We start from the raw sequence: 21,775 nt of genomic DNA, 5'->3' as shown, positions 1-21,775 counted from the left end.
ATCCTGTTTGGACTGTGATAGGCAACAGTTCCAGAAAACTGTTCCCTTACACACCCACACGCCCACACACACAGCTGTGCTTCTGAGAACTCTGCTGAGCTCTCTCCTAGCTCACTCAGTTCCACCTCCCCATTTTTAAATTTCTGTCACCAGATACCTGCATGAGGAGTCACAATGCTAGGATTCAAGTTTGAGTTCAGTACTAATTAATTAGCTGTGTTGCACCAACCCCTGGTATCCTGAGGGTCACTGGCAAAAACAAGTGTAAATCTTCATCCTCTTCTATGTCCACTTGGCGATTTGTACTACCCAGGTTTGCCATTTCCTACCCCAGTTTAGCCCTAGAGCCATTTGCCTGCTTCAGGATAACAAATATATTTAAGTTACTGTTTAAAAAAATTTTTTGGAAAAGGTTATACATCCATGTGCAAAATTTAAACACACACACAATGTTGTTAGAAGTCAAAATAGAGGTAACCCGAGTAGTGACCAGGAGGGGACAAAGAGGACTTTGACAAGTTGGGAATTTCTTGATCCGTGTGCTGGTTACATGGGTGTGTTCAGTTTACAAAAATCATGCTGTACACATATTTTCACCTTTATGTATGTATATTATACATCACTAAAAAGTTCTTAAAAAAAACACTTAAAATGTATAATTGACCATATAGGGGAAAGTCTCCCTCTTCCCTTCTGTTCCCAGGAATCCCAGTTCCTCTCCTGGGATTCCACCACTGCTCTTTTTCTTGTGTATCCCCTCAAACCTTTTCGGCATATAAATAAATTTACAAATACATATTCATTTCTTTCTTTATGCAAGTGACAGCATGTTATACACACTATTTGGGTCTTGCTTTTTTCTCACTTAATAACATAGCTTATGATGTTCCATTCCTTACATGTGGAAGAGACCACTGTCTTGTTCATGGTTGTAACTAGGGCAGACTCAGTGCCTGGCATATAAAATACTTGCTAAATTGTCCTCCAGAGGAGCATCCGGTTACAATACTGAAACTAACTTCTTTATGGGGTAGTGAACTCAACCTGGAGTCATCCTTACTGGTGCAAAGGATAAAGTAACCCATCTGAGACAGAAACAAACCCAACCACCAGGGGTTTCTTCTCTAATCAAAGGCAGCCTGAAGTTTCTATTGCAATGATGTAGAAATGAGGTGAAGTCAGTGGTTACTTTTAACTTATTTTTTAAAAGTGTTTGTTTATTTAGGCTGCGCTATGTCTTCTTTGCAGCAGGCGGTCTTTCTCTAGCTGCCTCCAGCGGGGGCTACTCTCTAGTTGTGGCCTGAGGGTTTCACCTTGTGGTGGCTTCTCATGGCAGAGCTCAGGCTCTAGGGCGGGTGGGCTTCAGTAGTTGCTGTCTATGGGCTCAGTTGCCTTGCAGCATGTGGGGTCTTAGTTCCCTGACCAAGTCTGGAGTCCAGTGTCTCCTTTATTGGACCACTGGACCACCGGGGAAGTCCCACCAGAGGTTACTTTTTAAGACCCAGAAGGAGCATCAGAACTCAGGGCATCTTCCTCTGTTGTCTGAGGACCCCTCCTGTTGGCCTCTGTGACCTCTCCAGCCGTCTGCCCTTGGCACTAGCTGTGGCACTACTTGTTAGTTGCATCCCTTTCAGAGTATTTTTGGTCTGGAATGATGCAAAAACATACTAGACCCAGTCCTGACTTCCCAGTGCCCTCTCTATTCCCAAACTGACTCCCAAGACCTTCCCCAAGCTCTTTGCTGCTCTCGCCTTCATGAAAATCAAAGGCTTGCATACACTGCGTGATTCCTGAAAGGGGTTCGAAATTGAATGGTGTTTCTGTGGAAGCACTAAAATTAACCACGCGGGTGATGGATTACCGGATACCGGTGGCAAGGAGTGAGAGCGAGCTAGGGCCGCGAGCAGCTAGCTAATAGGGTCTGTTTCTTCTACCTGCGGACTCTGGACTTCGTAAGCAACCTTCCCAGGGGTCTTCCAGTCAGCAAGTGACGTGGAAGTGGATGCCGACTGTGGATTCCTCACAAGGAAGTGATGGCAGCAAGTAACCCCAGTCCAGGTGCTTATGGCAGCTAGTTTTCAAACACTTGTATTTCCCTTCCTCCTCCACGGAGCTTAACCTCTCGAAACTCACACCCTTTTTCTTCCTTTTTCTCGCTCCGCGCGCTGCAGAAGTCGCGAAGCCCCTCCCCCGCCCCGTTCCTCCGGGTCCCGCTCCCCGCGCCGCCCCCGCCCCGACTTCGCGCGCCCCTCCTCGCGCTCCGCCGCCCCCGCCGCTGGGCTCCTCTCTGTCTCCCCCTCCCGGTCGGCGTCGGCGCTCCGCCGGGCCCTCCGCGCCGCCAGTTTGTGAATGAGACGCTCAGTTTCTCAATGGAGCCGCGGGGGGCTCGGGCGGGCGCAGTGCGGCCGCAGCGCTGGCCGTGAGCCGGGAGGGGGGCGCCTTTCCCTCGCTCCCTCCCTCCCTCTCTCCCTCCCGCCGCCGCGGCTTTTGAGGAACGGGGCTGAGAGGCCGCGGCGCAGGTCGCAGGGCCCCACATCCCCGAGGACGCCTCCGTCGCGTTCTGCTGGAGCCGGAGCGCCGCCGCAGAAGCTGGACGCCGAGGAGGCCGGTGGCCTTCGGGATATTCCGCCCAACTCCCCGCGGTCCTTTGCTCTGGGTTTAGAAACTTCTTGATTTCCCATTTCCTTTTTTAAATCCCGATTGGCTCCTCGCCTGCACTATTTTTTTTTTTTTTTTCTGGGAGAGGTGGGGGAGTGTGAGGAAAGGAACGAAGAAAATAAAAAAGGATTTCCGCCCAGAAGAGAGCGACACTTCTGAGAGCTTTTTTCTTAAGGAAACAGAAGCGGCGTTTGCGGCCGCCGCGGGCGCGGGGCCCCGCCGGCCCAGCCATGCGCGAGCCGGCCCCGGGCTGCTGAGGCGCGGGCACGCGGAAGCGGAGGCCCACCGCACCGGGCTCCCCGCGCTCCCGGGCGACTTCTGTCCGCCGGGCGGCGGCAGCGGCGGTGGGATGGAGCCCGCGACCGCGCCCCAGCCCGACATGGCGCCGGAGCTGACCCCGGAGGAGGAGCAGGTAAGCCGGGCTGCGGCCGCGGCGGTGGGTGTGTCCGGACCCCCGAGGCCTAGCCGGGCTGCGCTCTTCGCGGCCGCGGGTCCTCGATGGCCTCCAACCCCCTCCCCCCGCGGCCGCGCCCCAGGCCGTCATCCCCCAAGCCAGGGGCGCCGCTGCTGCTGCTCCCGGCCTCTTCAGTCTGCTGCTTGCGGGCCGCGTATTGCCCCCTCCCCGTATTCCGATGATGATTGCAGTTTCTCCAGTTGGGGGGCCTCCCTTTACCCTTACCGACATCCCCCGACGTTTGTAAGAACCCTTACGTTGCCTCTGGCCCTTCCACCCCTAAACGTGTTTTGCTTCATTCCGTGAGGGTTTGTAGTTTTCTAAGGTCAGAGAAAGCCACTTTGGGGGCCGGATTCCTTCGGGGACTGTCTCCCCTCCCCAGGACAGTGAGAAGTCCATACATAGATGCTCTAGATTTTCAGACGAGCCCTTCGGGCTTCTTAGAGGGCTGTGGCCTACTTGGACATAATTCTGGAAGATCCAGGCCTTCTCAGGCTCCCAAAGTCCCTGGCCTTGACCGTCCTGTTTAGCTTTCGCTGGCTGGGCTCATCCCTTCACCCCCACTTACCTACCCCCATCTCATCTCACTGTCTCCATCTTTCTGAAGTCTACATTGAGCCCCATTGTCCCTTAAAGCTTAAGTTCCCAGAAGGAAACGGTTTGCGGTGTCATTTGAGGGCCTCGGATAAGGAAAGAGCCCGGGGTCCTTTTAACTTTCCCTCGCCCACATTACTGTTGGGGAGACATGGATCATTCCTCTGAGGACGGTAGGAAAATCTGCTAGCTGAGATTGGAACCCTAAAGTCTTTTTTTTTGCTCTTTCTTCCTTAGCACTGCCCACATCCATGGTCAGATATAACCATGCTCTGATTCTATGTTTAAAAACAAAATAAATAAACAGAAAAAAAAACTAAAAAAAGATGAACCATGCTGGTAACCATTTCATGCTTGCCAGGCCTTGTTTCCAAGGACCACATTTGGTTGTACAGTCTCTAGTGTGGAGACAGTCTGGTTTTACAAACTAATACTGGTTAATAGGCTTGTTTAAGACCAGGTTTTTAAAATGCCCTTGACTTTTCTCCTCATTTGTGGAGATGACTTTTTTCATATTTGGCTTCAGACCACAGTCTTTGACGCCTAGAGATAAAATCAGCATGAGGAAAAAAAAAATTTCTGCTGCTCTGTACAAGCAGTGGTAACATCCTGGTAACTGTAGTGTAATGCAAGCAGGTGGCCAAGGAGACCACCCTGCCAAAATTAGGGAAATACTACTTCAGTACTAAGATGCGATGTGTTTGGTTGACTTTAAACAGGCAAAACTCTTTCACTTCTTTTCTTTTGGTTAGTCAGATTTGAAGTTTTTATATTTCTGAGACTTGAGGGCATCAGTATTCCACTATGAAAATGCCATTTGGTTGCAAATTAAAAAATTTAAACTGAGAGAAGTAAATATTAAAGTGTACATAGTATTGATAAAGTATTCACTTTATTCTGTATATATATAGTGTATATACATATATACAACTGTGTTTAAACTAGAAATAATATTGAATGAATGTGATGGAATTAAAAAGGACTAGATGGAAATAGTAAAATGTACATATATTAGGATCAACAAGTTCTGTGGGTTTTTTAACCATAGCTTTTCCTACAAAACACCAAGTTTTCTACAGGCACTTCAAAATGTTGAGACATAAACCTAAAAGCATAATTCCAATTGTGGTAATGCCTGATAAAATATCATATTTTAATTTAATATCACATAAGAGTACTCTTAACTGGTAAGGTGACTTTAAAATATTGAAATTAAACAGCAGCAGATGCATTTTAGGCTTATCAAAGTAGTTATCATGGGAAATAACACTTCATTCCATAATGCCCCATTGCTCAAACCAGTTTTAGAACTCATTTGGAGTTGATTTCAGACTTAGTGTCAGAATCTTTGAAATATGTTTAGTGTTGGGAAAATCTTGTACAGTTGAGCATCCATCTGATTTTGGGAAATAGAAAAAAAATTTTTTGGAATCCTATTTCATAGGTAAAGGAGGATATCAAACTGTTTAACATAGTTTCAGGCTCTTTATGAGGTGAGTAAACTGTCTTAAAGATGTTTCTGGAACAGATCCCTCTCAAATAGTACCTCTTTTTATGTGAAAGTGAAATCGCTCAGTCGTGTCCGACTCTTTGCAACCCCGTGGACTGTAGCCCCTAGGTTCCTTCGTCCATGGGATTCTCCAGGCAAGAATACTGGAGTGGGTTGCCATTTCCTTCTCCAACCTCTTTCTATACAGTCATGCAAATCATAAACCCAAAAGTTTTCTTGGATACTCTGCTCTTTCAGCCCCTGTATGTTGTACATCATCAGGTTTTCCTGAATATCTCTTGAATTCTTTGACTTCTTCCACCCTCACCACCACCATTATTGTCACCCTAGTTCAAGCTGCTGTCATATCCTGACAGAAATTTGGTTTCCTACTTGATCCATCTGCATTCCTTAGCTCTTTTTCCAAGAAACAAAGGCAAATCGCAAATCTGATTGCATCTTCCCTTCTCTGTGTGTGTTAGTCTCTCAGCTGTGTCTGACTCTTTGCAATTCCCCATGAACTGTAGCCCACTAAGCTCCTCTCTCCAGGCAAGAATACTGGAGTGGTAGCCTTTCCTTTCTCTAGAGGATCTTCCTGACACAGGGATTGAACCTGGGTCTCCTCCATTGCAGGCAGATTCTTTATCATCTGAGCCACCAGGGAAGCTCAAAATTTAAGCATTTATAAAAACCCTCAGTGGCTTTTCATAGCTCTTGGGATTGTTACAGCTCGTGAATGATTTGTTACAGTTCTTGAATGTGGTCTGCAATGCCTCAGCCCTTGTATGGTTTAGAGCCCTAGCTTATTCTCACAGTTCATCTTTGCTCCAGGAACACTGGCCTTTTGGTCCTGCATTCTTGCCTGTTTCCTCCTGCTCCAAGGTCTTTGCACGAGTTGCTTTCCTCTGTCTGGAAATACCCTCCACTGTTAGTTCCCTCCTCATCCTTCAACTCATGGGAAGACCTTCTGTGTTCTCAGTTAGGTTAGATCTGTTATTGGCTTTCATAGTACCATATACTGTCCTCTACATCACTGTCACAGTTTACACTATTTGTATGATTGTATAGGAGAAGGAAATGGCAACCCACTCCAGTGTTCTTGCCTGGAGAATCCCAGGGATGGCGGAGCCTGTTGGGCTGCTGTCTATGGGGTCGCACAGAGTCAGATATGACTGAAGCGACTTAGCAGCAGCAGTAGTAGCAGCATGGGGCTTCCCAGGTGGCGCTAGTGGTAAAGAACCGTTCTGGCTAATGCAAGAGGTAAGAGACGCTGGTTTGATCCCTGGGTTGGGAAGAGCCCTTGGAGGAGGGCATGGCAACCCACTCCAGTATTCTTTTCTGGAGAATCCCCATGGCCAGAGGAGCCTGGCTACAGTCCATAGGGTTGCAAAGAGTCAGACACAACTGAAGCGACCTAGCACACACATGATTGTATGATGGGAAGCTCCATGAGGCTTGAACTGTGTCTAGTTTTGCTCACCATCACATGAACATTGCTGAGCATGACTGGCACTTAATGAACTGTTAGGAAGTATAGTACTGGTGGAATGAAGAGTAGTTCTATTTGTGATATGTATACAGACAGCATCATCTTTCCAAGTGGCTTATAAAAATAAGGGCATTGTTCATTTTTATATATGTTTTGAAGGCCATCATTATTACTTAATAGTCTCATTTCCTATCTAGTCATGTTTTGAACTGATAGTATACCCAGTCCTTTGTAACCTTGATGTTTCTTTCCTTTATGTTTTCAGTTCTCAATATTATAAAGCCTACAATTGAGTTACAAGAAAAAGTATGCTTTGCCTTTAAGAAGTTCACATGCATAACAACAGGGTAATAACAGTAGCTGTTTCCTGTGCTTCTCCTTTGAGTCAGGCTCTGTGCTGGGCATTTCATGTACAGTTAATCCTCATAAGATTGGAATTATTATCTCATTTTGCAAATGAGAAAACTCAGACTGAGAGAAGGAAATTGCCCAAATGCACATAGATGGCAAGTAATGGGGGCTTCCCTAGTGATTCAGTGGTAAAAGATCCACCTGCAATGCAGGAGACTGGGATTGATCCCTCTCCGGGTTGGGAAGATCCCATGGAGAAGGAAGTGGCAACCAACTCCAGTGTTCTTGCCTGGGAAATCCCGTGGACAGAGGAACTTGATGGACTGCAGTCCGTCGTGTCTCAAAAGAGTTGGACATGACTCAGAGACTAAACAATGATAGCAGCAAGCAAGTGATGGAGCCTTGATTTCCACTCAGCTCTAGGTTATTCTGCCTCTACTGCAGATGTTCCCTCTGTTATACTCACTACATTACATCTTGTGAAGCAGTTAACCAGCTTAATAAGATGCCTACATGGATATGTAATAGCTAATTTTGGGTTTTGGTATTGATACATATATGCACATATATACACATATTGATATGTGTTTGAAGTTTTTTTTTTAAATGAAAAGAGTTTTATTTATTTGGCTGTACCAGGTCTTAGTTGCAGCAAAAGGGATCTTTGATCTTCACTGTAGCATGCAGGATCTTTAGTTGTAGCATGTGGGATCTAGTTCCCTGACCAGGGATAGAACCTGAGCTCCTTGCATTAGGAGCTCAGAGTCTTAGCCACTGGACCACCAGAGAAATCCTTGATGATGCTTCTTAAAATACAGTATTAAAAATTCAGGGATTTTCTTGGTGGTCCCGTGGCTGGGATTACATGCTCCCAGTGCTGGGGGCGCAAGTCCATCCCCGGTCAGGGAACTAGATCCCGCATGCTGCAACTAAAGTTTGATTTGGTGTGCTGCAAATAAGACTCTACACAGCCAAATATATTAAAAAAAAAAACAGAAAAATTTGGAAAACCTTATTCAGACCTGTTTATTTCCAGCAGAAGCATATTGTACAGCCTGTGCAAGAAATTATGATGAAATTACTCTTGGAAAAAATTTGTTCCTTAAGATAGAGTTGGCAACTTTCCATTTTGAGGTGTAGTTACAATAAAAATTTACTTTTTAAAATGTTTTATTTTTCTTTTGTATATGAGAAATAGCTATTCTTAGAGCCAAATATGAAGGATATTATTTCTCCAAACTGTAAAAGCCAAGGTGTTGTGTGTCAGAAATATATTCTTTTTTTGATATGTTTATATGTGAATATAAAAGCCTTTCTTAATAGACTGGCAAAATTGTAAATTTTGAAGGGTAGTTTCTGCATTTCAGTACTAACCTTCATTCTTATTATTGTAATTGTCTGAGTTTTACTTTTCCAAAGCACGTGCTCTCACGTTTGTAACTTGACCTGAAGTTGGTAATTTTATCAGATATGCTGAATTATAATTAACTTAACCACCAGGGTTAGTTAAGGGTGTCTTACTTATCTGTTCTGTGTCCACATAACCTACGGAAAGTGGGATATCTTGGATTGCATCAATTTAGGATAAGTTATGAGGAAAACTTCCTCTTTGCAATAAACCTTAAAGACGTTTAACAAGGATTATAAACCTATTTGATGGACTATCTAAGGAATTACAGGTCTTTTGGTTTTTCACAGATTTCCCAGTAATGACCAACAGATTGATTGTTTTCTAAAATAGTTACATTTTTATTCATATTTTCATTTTCAGTTCAGTCAGTTCAGTCGCTCAGTCGTGTCCGACTCTTTGCAACTCCATGAATCACAGCACGCCAGGCCTCCCTGTCCATCACCAAATCCCAGAGTTCACTCAAACTCATGTCCATCAAGTCGGTGATGCCATCCAGCCATCTCATTCTCTGTCGTCCCCTTCTCCTCCCACCCCCAATCCTTCCCAGCATCAAACTCTTTTCCAGTGAGTCAACTCGTCGCATGAGGTGGCCAAAGTATTGCAGTTTCAGCTTTAGCATCAGTCCTTCCAATGAACACCCAGGAGTGATCTCCTTTAGAATGGACTGGTTGGATCTCCTTGCAGTCCAAGGGACTCTCAAGAGTATTCTCCAGCACCACAGTTCAAACGCATCAATTCTTCGGCGATCAGCTTTCTTCACAGTCCAACTCTCACATCCATACATGACCACGGGAAAAACCATAGCCTTGACTAGATGGACCTTTGTTGGCAAAGTAATGTCTCTGCTTTTTAATATACTATCTAGGTTGGTCATAACTTTCCTTCCAAGGAGTAAGCGTCTTTTAATTTCATGGCTGCGATCAGCATCCGCAGTGATTTTGGAGCCCAAAAAAATAAAGTCTGACACTGTTTCCACTGTTTTTCCATCTATTTCCCATGAAGTGATGGGACCAGATGCCATGATCTTTGTTTTCTGAATGTTGAGCTTCAAGCCAACCTTTTCACTCTCCTCTTTCACTTTCATCTAGAGGCTTTTTAGTTCCTCTTCACTTTCTGCCATAAGGGTGGTGTCATCTGCATATCTGAGGTTATTGATATTTCTCCCAGCAATCTTGATTCCAGCTCATGCTTCTTCCAGCCCAGCGTTCCTCATGATATACTCTGCATATAAGTTAAATAAGCAGGGTGACAATATACAACCTTGACGTACTCCTTTTCCTATTTGGAACCAGTCTGTTGTTCCATGTATAGTTCTGACTGTTGCTTCCTGACCTGCATACAGGTTTCTCAAGAGGCAGGTCAGGTGGTCTGGTATTCCCATTTCTTTCAGAATTTTCCACAGTTTATTGTGATCCACACAGTTGATCAGATCACATGGACCACAGCCGAATGTGGTCCACTGGAGAAGGGAATGGCAAACCACTTCAGTATACTTGCCTTGAGAACCCCATGAACAGTATCAAAAGGAAAAATAATAGGATACTGAATGAGGATTTCCCCAGGTTGGTAGGTGCCCAGTATGCTACTGGAGATCAGTGGAGAAATAACTCCAGAAGGAATAAAGGGATGGAGCCAAAGCAAAACCATTACCCAGTTGTGGATGTGACTGGTGATAGAAGCAAGGTCCGATGCTGTAAAGAGCAGTATTGCATAGGAACCTGGAATGTTAGGTCCATGAATCAAGGCAAATTGGAAGTGGTCAAACAGGAGATGGTAAGAGTGAACGTAGACATTCTAGGAATCAGTGAACTAAAATGGACTGGAATGGGTGAATTTAACTCAGATGACCATTATACCTACTACTGTGGGCAGGAATCCCTTAGAAGAAGTGTAGTAGCCATCATGGTCAACAAAAGAGTCTGAAATGCAGTACTTGGATGCAGTCTTAAAAATGACAGAATGATTTCTGTTCATTTCCAAGGCAAACCATTCAATATAACAGTAATCCAAGCCTATGCCCCAACCAGTAAAGCCGAAGAAGCCGAGTTGAACAGTTCTTTGAAGACCTACAAGACCTTTTAGAACTAACACCCAAAAAAGATGTCCTTTTCATTATAGGGGACTGGAATGCAAAAGGAGGAAGTCAAGAAACACCTGGAGTGACAGGCAAATTTGGCCTTGGAGCATGGAATGAAGCAGGGCAAAGGCTAATAGAGTTTTGCCAAGAGAACGCACTGGTCATAGCAAACACCCTCTTCCAACAACACAAGAGAAGGCTCTACACATGGACATCACCAGATGGTCAACACCGAAATCAGACTGATTATATTCTTTGCAGCCAAAGATGGAGAAGCTGTATGCAGTTAGCAAAAACAAGATCAGGAGCTGACTGTGGGTCAGATCATGAACTCCTTACTGCCAAATTCAGACTTAAATTGAAGAAAGTAGGGAAAACCACTAGACTATTTTCATTTTAGTTGGTTCTAATAGCTTACAGAATCCTTCTGTCACATTATAAATAGTGTGTGTTTTTTTAAAGTGTTTGTAACAGATAATCTATTAATACTTTCAAAGCTTCCAAAGAAAATTTTTATTTTAGAGTTCATGTTGTTCAGAGCTTATTTGTAAGGATTAATAAGCTAATGCATATAGATAGTAATGCATTACACAGTAAGCACTCTGTTACATTAACCATTATATTCTCTGTCTTTGAATAGTGAAAGAGTTAAGAGCCAAGTTAGCTTAAACCAATCCTAAGGGGGGAAAATATTCATATTTCACACTGAGGGCCATCACTTAGTGTGGATTCTCTTGAACGCCAGAAAATAGTTATCTTGCAACTTCATAGTGTAATTTTCAAAAAGCTATTCTGATTCTGTGCCATGATTTGTGTTGTTATAACAGGATTTTCTTAAATTAAAAATTTAACTGCCTTGCCATGGACTTTAGAGGTTTTTGGCATTTTTCCCAAGGGCAGGGGTTTTGTCCTCGTTCTTGTGGCCAAGAACTTCCCTTTTCCCACAGCCTCACATGTCCTGTGCTAAATGTCATCTGTCCCCCTGGAAGTAACCATAAGTCAAGGACCAAATGATTCATAATGTTGAGTTCTTCCAGAAAGGGGAAGGAGAGGAGGGATAGATGAAGAATTCTCATTCCTTTCTTTATTGCCAGAAGCTAAAGATATTGTGATTAGCACTTAGGCAAGATCTCATTTGGATGTGAGAATTTTCTTCTTTTAAAACTTCTGAGTGTATCAAGGGTCTTGGGCTTTAGTTGTGAATGTTAAAGAGACCTGTAGGTTTTTCCCAAGGAACCTAACTTCTATTACTTAGTAATGAATTGAAAAATAAGACAAACACTCTAAAAAGGAACTGAACTGTTTTACAGTAAAAGTTAAAACTCATTGTAGGTCAATACAGCTGAATCTCATTTTATGACATATGTATCTTTATTGTTGTGGAAAAGACATAGTAATGTTGGGATTCTCCAACTTTGTTATCTAAATATTCATTTCAGTTCTGTCACTGTGTCTGATTCTTTGTGACCCCATGGACTGCAGCATACCAGGCTTCCCTGTCCATCACCAACTCTTGGAGCTTGTTCAAATTCATGTCCATAGAGTCAGTGATGCCATCCAACCATGTCATCCTTTGTTGTCCCCTTCTCCTCCTGCCTTCACTTTTTCCCAGCATCAGGGTCTTTTCCAATAAGCCCACATATTAAGACCTATTTTATAGCAGAATTGCTGATCCACTGTAGTGTCAATATTATACATCAGAGCCCCTAACTCTTAGTTATTTGTTCAGGTACTTGGATATTCAGTGCAATTTCAGCCATTTCACACCTGTTTTATCATTCTGCTTTGATGTCTTAGACAGTTAGGGCTACTTTCTTTTTCCAAATCAATCATTACTACATTCCCGGTGCTCCCCTGTATGCCTCCACACTGGAATAGTCACTGTTTTTTATTCCTCTTCCTCTAGAGTAGGGGCAGATATTCCTAGAATAGATAGTTTAGCTTGCACTGCTCAGTGCTGGAGGGCTTGTACTTACTGGAATGAGCGCTTTCATATATGATTTTGAAAAGGCCTCGTTAGAACCTAACTGAGATGGCTTGGGGCTGGAGGTTGGGTATTCTGAAGCTCGGGAGACCGAGAAGCTTCAGAGCCCTTGGGAAGAGTTGTTTATTAAGGATTGGTTATCTCTTAGGTCCAGACTATTAAACGATGAAACCAAAACAGTAGATTAGAGGTGGCTTTTTCTTTAGTTTCTGCTTCTGAGAAAAGCATTCCATTCTTTTCTCTGGGAAAGACAGTTTCTGTTATGTACTGGTTTCCTCTGAAATACCAGATCCATTCAAAACAAACATGCACGCTTCTTGTCTTTTTATCCAGCATGGGTGGCACAAATCTAACTAGCCTAGTAGAATTATTATGAGACCAGAATTTATTCTCAGAATTGATGAGCACATTCTAAAGAGAATCACCCATGAGTTTAATCCTGAAGTGTCTGGGGATATTAATTCATTAATTACTTTTTCATTGAACAAATGGCTAATCTTCCCTTTTGCATTTACTTTTTTATACCTCATTGTTACACGATAGACATCATTATTAAAATGCACCTATTTTAAAATAGGTTTTTTATATTCTCTACAATGATCATATGTTTCTTTTATCATTAAAATCAGTAACTTTCTGTAGAAAGTTTCTGCATGCTCTATACAGGTTTGGGATTATATTATTAATTGGTGAGATAACAATATTTAAGATTAATGCAAATCTGGCTTTTTTTCTAAACAATGTTTACAGGTGAAATCTGGGCCTTTGGAGAGTTGATGGCAATGAGGTAAACTTCAGGAATCCCTGGCTTCCTTTGTGGCTCCAGGCATTTTATCTAATACTTTATTAATTTTATTTAACTCCCTTACAGGCTTCCCTCGTGGCTCAGATAGTAAAGAATTTGCCTGTAATGCAGGAGACCTGGGTTTGATTTCTGCGTCGGGAAGATCCTCTGGAGAGAAGAATAGCTAACCAGTCTAGTATTCTTGCGTGGAGAATGGAATGGACAGAGGAGTTTGGTGGGCTACAGTCCATGGGATCGCCAAGAGTCGGACATGACTGAGCAGCTGTAACTTTAAACTCCCTTATAGTTACAAAATACTCAATAAATATCTGTGATAATAGTATTCTTACCCTTTGTGCTATAGGAAATCATGTTTTTCAAATAAGAATAGGAGGAAAAATTAAGAATCTTACTTTGTAGCAATGAAATAGAAGATTTCTAGGTGGCCTAAGACTTCTAACAATTGCTGTGCATGATTACTGTATCTTGAAGCTGGTAGTGAGGCTGCCTGTGCTCATTTTATGCTAGTAGCACTTAACGCACTGTCCATTGGTTCGTTGGTTTATGTCCTCTCAGTTAATAGATCTCTTGTTCAGATGCACTGATTATCATCTTTTTGTTTTTTCCAGATAAAACTTTAAAAGGTCATCTGATGATCTAAAAATGACATGTTTAGAGTACAAAGAATGATAGTTTATGTCATCTTTCATATCTTAGTTCAACAGCTTTTGTGAAAAAATTCCCATTCCATTTTTCATATCAGTGGTTCTCAACCAGGGTGATTTTATTTATTTCCAAACTTAAAACTTTTTGTTTTGTGTTCGGGTATAACCAATTATGGAGAAGGAAATGGCAACCCACTCCAGTATTCTTGCCTGGAAAATGCCATGGACAGAGAAACCTGGCGGGCTGCAGTCCATGGGGTCACAAAGAGTTGCACACGACTGAGGACACACACACACACTCACACACAGCCAGTTAACATCATTGTGGTAGTTTCAGGTGAACGGCAAAGGCACTCAGCAGTATATATACATGTATCCATTCTCCCCTAAACCCCCTCCCATGTTTTTAAATTTTTTTAAATTTATTTTTGGCTGAACTGGATCTTTGTTGCTGCAAGAGGGCTTTCTCTAATTGTGGCGAGAGGACTTCTCATTGCGCTGGCTTCTCTTGTTGCACGAGCACAAGCTCTAGGACTCTCAGGCTTCCAGAGTGGCTTGTGGGCTCCAGAGTGCAGGCTCAGTAGTTGTAGCTCATGGACTTAGTTACCCCGTGGCATGTATAATCTTCCCAGGCCAGGGATCAAACCCATGTCCTTTGCATTGACAAACAGATTCTTAATCACTGGACCACCAGGGAAGTTTGTCAATGACTAGAGATACATTTGATTGTCCCAACTGGGGATGCTACTGGGATCTAGTGGGTAGAGGCCAGTAATGCTGCCAATATAATGATGGGCGTAGAGCCTACCACAACCAAAGGTGAACTGGCCCAAAATGTCAGTAGTGCCAAGGTTGAGAAACCCTAGTTTACATCTGAAGAATTTTGTAGTTCTTAGAAACAGAGTTACAAGTTTCTACTTTTTAGATCAAGGCAGATCTTTGGTTAACACAGTAAATATTTATTCAAATTCTGTGTCCCTAAATACTGGTTTCTGCAATTGACTTCACATACTGAAAAACTCCAGTCTGAAACATAATTATTTTGCAGCATAACCATCACACAAGATAAAATGAGACATTTCCACAGCCTTTGCTCGGGTTTTCAGAGACAGGAGATTTTATGTGACTAGCAGAACACTACTTGAGTCCTGCCATGGGATGATAATGGGAATTGTGATTTTTGCTTTCCCTTCCAAATATTTCTGTGTTGCTACTAAGTGTCTATGTTCTTCCAGTGAGTAAGGTGATTATTATGTATCAACCTCTTTTCCTTTTCATGTTAATGTCTATGAGGAGGAAAGTTTTACAGATTATAAACAGAAATACAGTTTGTTCATTGCAGTCATTTATTGTCTGTTGCTGTGTGCCAGGTTCTTGTTCAGCATGGATTGAGGGCTCTTTGTCCTTGAGGAATTGCCCACCAGTTAATTGTGGGCAGTTATTTGAATTGTGGGGTATATACCAAGGAGGAGGACCTCTTATCTACAGCAAGGGCAGACACATAATCGTATACATCCTTAGTGTACATTGTGAGAGTTCAAAATATGTTTGCTGAGGAATGAGTGAAACTGTATATGTTGAAATTATTTATTCCTCGCACACCCATGAAGTGAGTATTATTTTGTTTAGGATGATTATCTTCCTGATATAGGGATTAAGGTCAGAAGCTTTCAGCAATCCACCAGGGAGGCAACCTGGGGCTCAAGCTTTGTGATTAAATGCAGTGCTGTCTCTAGTAAATGTCATCTGTGTTAATCACGTGTTTCTGTGTATGACACAGTACATACCTATATACACAGAGCATACATATATGCTCTTTCTTGGCATTTGTATGTTAAATATTCCTGGTTTCAACCATTTACAAATTTCTCTACAGACATGTGATTCCATTGTTCCTAGCTGCTTGTTGTACATTTATGAAATTATATACTTTAATGGGATTAGTGAACTTGAAGTTTCATATAAGTCTCTGGCTGTACCTCTCAGAATGTTGTAGGTCTGTTGTTTGCCTTTATAAAACTAGTGTTTAGTCTTGTCTATGTGGAGTTTAATCTTTCAGATACTATTACGCATCATGGGAAAGTATATATGGTGTATTTGCCTACCAGTAATTAGGATGAGACTACAGCTTTTTAAATTGTTTTGTCCACGATACCTTCAGTTTACCCATGTTTTTGTCTGTACTTAGGCTACTACTGGGGCTTCCCTGGTAGCTCAGCTGGTAAAGAATCCGCCTGCAATGCAGGAGACCTGGGTTCAATCCCTGGGTTGGGAAGAACCCCTGGAGGAGGGCATGGCAACTCACTCCAGTATTCTTGCCTGGAGAATCCCCATGGATTGAGGAGCCAGTTGGGCTACAGTTCATGGGTTGCAGAGTCGGCCATGACTGAGCGACTGAGCACAAGCACAAACTATTAGATTTCCCTTTCCAACTCTGGACAAGCGTTAAAGTTGAGGAAGAAATTTTTCCAAAAAAAGGGTTTTTCCCCTTGATTTTACTTTCTGTACTTATAAATTTTCTTATGTTTGTAAAGGAAGAAAAACAGTTACTAAGAGAGAGACCTAAAACCTTGAACATAAAGCATAAGCACAAGAAAACAGCTTTAGTTGGGAACGAGACAGTTTGTCTCATTGACTTTACCTCTTCTATGCCAGGAAACCCTGGAAGTGAAGAGAAGATGGTATTTCTGGCAAGGTTAGGGATATAGCTAGCAAGATTAAAATATACAGAAATTCCCAGCGTACTTTTTTAAAAAATCTTTTTAGATTAGGATTCTCAATGTTTTAGAGAAACCATATGATGTTTTTTCATACTGAATGCTGGTGCACCATTTTGTTTATAGGAAATAAACTGCATTGTTATGGAATTAAATTAATAGCAACATTAAAAAATATTGAAAACCATTCATTTTTTTTTCTTTAACCACCCAAAGCATCATTTTCTTTCATAGCTGATATCAGGCAAGGGAAGTGCTAGCTTTGGAGGTGATTTTTGTGAGAAAATTAGAAACAACTGGAAACTTGTGTTTTGAATAAAATTGCTAGGACCGCTTGAACATGGAAACTAGTCATAACCTCTAATTGTTGTCATGCTTTCCTAACAGTGTTAGAAGTATTGGTAAAAGCCCACATCAAACTTGTGATAATAGCAGTGGCTAAGCACTAACTCGGAGAAGGCAATGGCAAGCCACTCCAGTACTATTGCCTAGAAAATCCCATGGATGGAGGAGCCTGGTAGGCTGCAGTCCGTGGGGTCGCTAAGGGTCGGACACGACTGAGCGAGTTCACTTTCACTTTCCACTTTCACGCATTGGAGAAGGAAATGGCAACCCACTCCAGTGTTCTTGCCTGGAGAATCCCAGGGACGGGGGAGCCTGGTGGGCTTCCGTCTATGGGGTCACACAGAGTCGGACACGACTGAAGTGACTTAGCAGCAGCAAGCACTAACTAGGGTGGCTATAATTAAAAAAGAAAAAACACCAAAAAAGAGAGAGAGAGGAAGAAAGAAAGAAAATAAGTGTTGCATTGCTGGTGGGAATGTAACATGGTACAGCTACTGTTAAAAACAATTTGGCGGTTTCTCAAAAGGTTAAACATAGGACTACCCATGTGATGCAACAGTTTCATTTGTAGGTATGTATCCAAAAGATTAGAAGCAGGCACTCAAATGGATACATGTACGGCCATTCATAGCAACATTATTCCCAATATCAAAAGATAGAAGCAGCCTGACTATCCAATGATAAGAATAGCTAAACAGAATGTAGTATATACATATAATGGAGTATTATTCAGCTTTAAAAAGAAATGAAATTTTGATATACGCTATAATATGGATAGGTCTTAAAAACATTATGCTCACTGAAATAAGCCAGACACAGAAGTCAAATGTATGATTCCACGTGTATAAGGAACAAATTCATGGAGACAGTAGAATACCAGGGACTGGGAGGAGATGGAAAGGAATTATTGTTTGATGAGTATACATACAGGTTTTGTTGATGGTTATGGAGACGTTTTAGGACTAGATAGTGGTGATGTTTCACCCAACTTTGTGAAAGCGTTTAATGCCACTGAATGGTGTACTTACAAATGGTTAAAAAAAAATTTTTTTTTAAGTATTTTGTATATTATATCATAGTAAAAAAAAAAAAACAGTTAAGCACCATTTGAAGTGTTTGCTGCTGCTGCTGCTGCTAAGACACTTCAGTCGTATCCGACTCTGTGTGACCCCATAGACGGAAGCCCACCAGACTCCCCCATCCCTGGGATTCTCCAGGCAAGAACACTGGAGTGGGTTGCCATTTCCTTCTCCATTTGAAGTGTTTAATGGATCTTAATTCATTTAGTGAATAATGCAGCTGGTGAGTCAAAGGAAAGACAGTAGGTGTTACTTCCACTTCTCCTTGGCTCCTAATCTTAAGCTTAGACTTTCTTATATAAGTACCATTTATTGTTTCTGGGTGTATCTATGTTAATGATTTGCTAGAATGTGAATTGTCATCTGTTTAAACTCCTGAATATTTCACCTGTGAGATCCCAGTTCACTGCTACTCTGTAGGAGAATTAGGAGTTTTCTGTGAAGAACAAAGTTCTGAGTGTTATGGCATAAATGGACCCTGTATATATAGCATTCTCGTCTCCTCCCCCTGCCCCCGCCCCATTCCTAGTACAGTTCTGGGAATGACTTGAAATATTGTTGATCTAGAGCCCTGGTTCTCAACGTGTAGTCTCCGGATCAGCAACCTAGGCATGCCCTGGGAGCTTGTTAAAAATTGCAAATATTCAAGTCCTATCCCAGACCTACTAGGGCTGAGGTCTAACAGAATGCATTTTAACAAGTCTCCAAGTGCATGCTCAAGTTTGAGAACTAGTAATCCAGAAAATAACTAGGGTGCTGTTGTGCTGGTTGGAGAATCATTTAGAAGTGAGTTTAAACATTTAGGTTCACTTTGGGAAGGGACGATTTACAAATCCCTTACAAATTGCTCTGGAACTCTAGGTATTGTCTGAACTGGCTGAAACCTGCAGGAATCATCTCATTCTGTACTAGAACTGTGCTGTTCCAAAGACTAGCATTTACCATGATCTGGTGCAAAGAAAGAGCAGAGCCTTACTACTTGAGAAGTAGAAAGGGAACCAGGATATCTGCAAAACAAGGCATTGAGACACCTGATGTCCACTGCAGATGGCATTCCCTAGAGAGATGCTCGGCTTCCAAGGAAGTATTGAATGAAAGAAGACACAGGCTGTTCAGATTCAGCCAGGAAAAACCTGCCAGCTTTGACAGGGCCAGTCCATAGGGAAGCTTGTGTTACTCCAGTGTCAGTTGCCCTGAGAATCTGGACCTAGGAGTTACCGGATTTTCCTGTCTGGGTCCTGCACAGGAGCTGAGCTAGTTCTGTTTGGAGTTGAAAATGGGACATTGCAGTGAGGACGGCCAGATTGTAGGCAGCTTTTCCAGGCTTCATTCTTTGTAGGTCTCTTCGGTACAATAAACTGATCTGCTTGTACTGTTTTATGAACATGAATAAGCTTGTCCTTTAGTTAGTGAGAGGCCTCCTTGGATTTGGAAGTATTAATCCAGCAGTCTGAAATGTCTGGATGACTGACATTGCCTAGTTTGCAGTCTCCCAGCCAGATTCCGTTTGAGGGAGTAATGAAGCTCCAGGTTGTGGTCCCAGTTTCTTGAATGTGTCAGTCAAGATTCAGTAACCTAAGGCTTGGCCGTAGGAAGAAAACTGGGCCAGTTAAATTTGGTGTCGATAAGCAACAGCTGGTCTAATATGCAGGCCAGAGCCAGGTTAGCCACAGATCTGATGTGCTGAATCCTATAGTGTTGGATTAGAAATCATCAAGTCAGCCGTGTCAGATCCATTTGACATTGGCAAAACTGAGCTTAAGGGGTGTGGGAGAAGGGGATGGAGATGAAGATGGGGGGAGGAGGTATATGGGGGTGGTGTGCTAGTTATTAGGGAATGGAAGCAGTTGAGAGGTAGCTTCATTGTGTGAAGTGGGAGGGAATATAAAACCAAAAAAGAAGGAACTAGCTGTTACATTTTCAAAGCATCTCACCCCAACTACTGGACTGATTTTAATTTGCCAGTGACCATCTTAAAATTTAGCATCAGAACTGAAGACGGTATTACAAATGATATCTGATAGGCCCCCTTGTTTTGGGCACTGCGCTTTTGTAATGTGCTCCAAATTCAAAACAATTTTTGACAGTTTTAGTAAACTGTTGACTAGTAGATTCAAGTCAACTAAGATTCCTAAGTCTTTTCTTATGAGCTTCTGTTAAATTTCATCTGATGCTTCTAAAATTTATTTTCTTGCCTTTATCCTTAAATATCGGTTTGTTAGATTTAATGTTCACTACCATTTGTTGAGCTTTAAGAGTCTAAAACTTTACAAATATTATTTTTTCTTCCTCTTACACCAATTCTGTGGGAGTGTTACTCCCATTTTGTTTGTTTGATTTATTTTTATTTTTGGCTGTACTGGGTCTTCATTGCTTCATTTGCGAGGGCTTTCTCTAGTTGTAGCAAGCAGGGGCTTTTGTTGCGGAGCATGGGCTTTAGGCACCGGAGCTTCAGTAGTTGGGGCTGAGGGGCTGTAGAGCGTGGGCTCTGTAGTTGTGTGCATGGGCTTAGTTGCTCCAGGGCATGTGGAATCTTCCCAGGCCAGGGATCGAATCCCTGTCTGGCAGGCGGATTCTTATCTGCTGTACTACCACGGAAGTCCTCTTACTCCCTTTTTAAAGGTGTGGTGTCTTTAAGGCTCAAAGAAGTAACTTGCTTGCCTTCTAAACACTAAGTAGAACCTGGTATTCAAACCCTTGTCTGTCTGACCCCAAAACTTCATTTTTGAGTACCATTCTAGCCCATTGTTCTATCCTGTTTTGATCTTTTAGATCTGTCTTCTCTTTTACAATATATTTGTTGTCTAAGCTTAGCTCTCCTCTTGCATGGTCAGCCTGACCCAGTGCCCCTATCTAGGTCCTTTATAGCAGTGGGACCAGGCCAAGGAGGGATGTAGAGCAAATCAAGGGACAGAGTGTGAGCTTGACAGTCAGACTTGGTTTTGGAATCTTGGTTGTATCATCAGGAGTAGTGTGAGTTGGCAAAGTACTTAACTTGTCTGGGCCTTCATTTCCTCAAACATGAAACGTCTCAATACCTGCCATTGGAACAGTTGAATATAAACAACATGGATGCAGAGTGCTTGACTCATGGGCTAGCAAGCACACTGCAGGCTCTCAGTAAACATTAGTCCATCTGTCTCCCTTCTTTCGGAGAATTCTTTTAACATCTTTTTTTTTTTTGGTATCCTTTAAAATTCCTCACCTCAGGTCCCACTCATTTTTTAAGAAATTGGCTGTCTTTGGGTATAATTGTTTATTGTTTCTCCCAGGGTTTATCATAAGCCCCACTGTGGCTGCACACTTGGCCATAGAAGGAAGTAGTTAAGAACTGTACCATAAGTTCTGTGTGATTATGAGTAAGCAGCTTAATCCCTTTTTGCTTTAGTTTCATCATATGTAAAATGTAGGTAACACTAGTAAAGAATTGTTATGAGGATTAAATAAGTTAATATATATGAAATCCTTGAAACAATTTAATCATTTGCTACTGTGAATATCTGCAAATTACAGATAATAATGCCCACTTTGTAGGGTTATTAGTAAATTAAATAAGTAGTCAACTGCTTAACATTTAACATTTTTTAGATATTTATTTTTGGCTGCACTGGATCTTCGTTGCTGTGTGTGGGCTTTCTGCAGTTGTTGCAAGCGGAGGCTACTGTCTCTAGTCGCAGT

General features: G+C 42.3%; 1 protein-coding gene across 1 annotated transcript in view; it reads left to right on the top strand.

Annotated features, from left to right (window-relative positions):
* The first annotated feature begins 2,857 nt into the window (after positions 1-2,857).
* The window catches only part of PTPN9 (protein tyrosine phosphatase non-receptor type 9), a 74,040-nt gene continuing 55,122 nt past the window's right edge, over positions 2,858-21,775 (top strand). The window contains exon 1 of the mRNA XM_055418112.2: positions 2,858-3,070. Within this exon, the coding sequence (XP_055274087.1) occupies positions 3,008-3,070 (63 nt within the window). The 5' untranslated portion in view covers positions 2,858-3,007. The remainder of the gene's footprint in view (positions 3,071-21,775) is intronic.

The sequence above is a fragment of the Moschus berezovskii genome, chromosome 21, assembly GCF_049115385.1.
Source record: "Moschus berezovskii isolate FMDL1 chromosome 21, NW_MosBer_1.0, whole genome shotgun sequence".
NCBI lineage: Eukaryota > Metazoa > Chordata > Mammalia > Artiodactyla > Moschidae > Moschus > Moschus berezovskii.
This window is presented reverse-complemented; position numbering and strand designations above follow the sequence as displayed.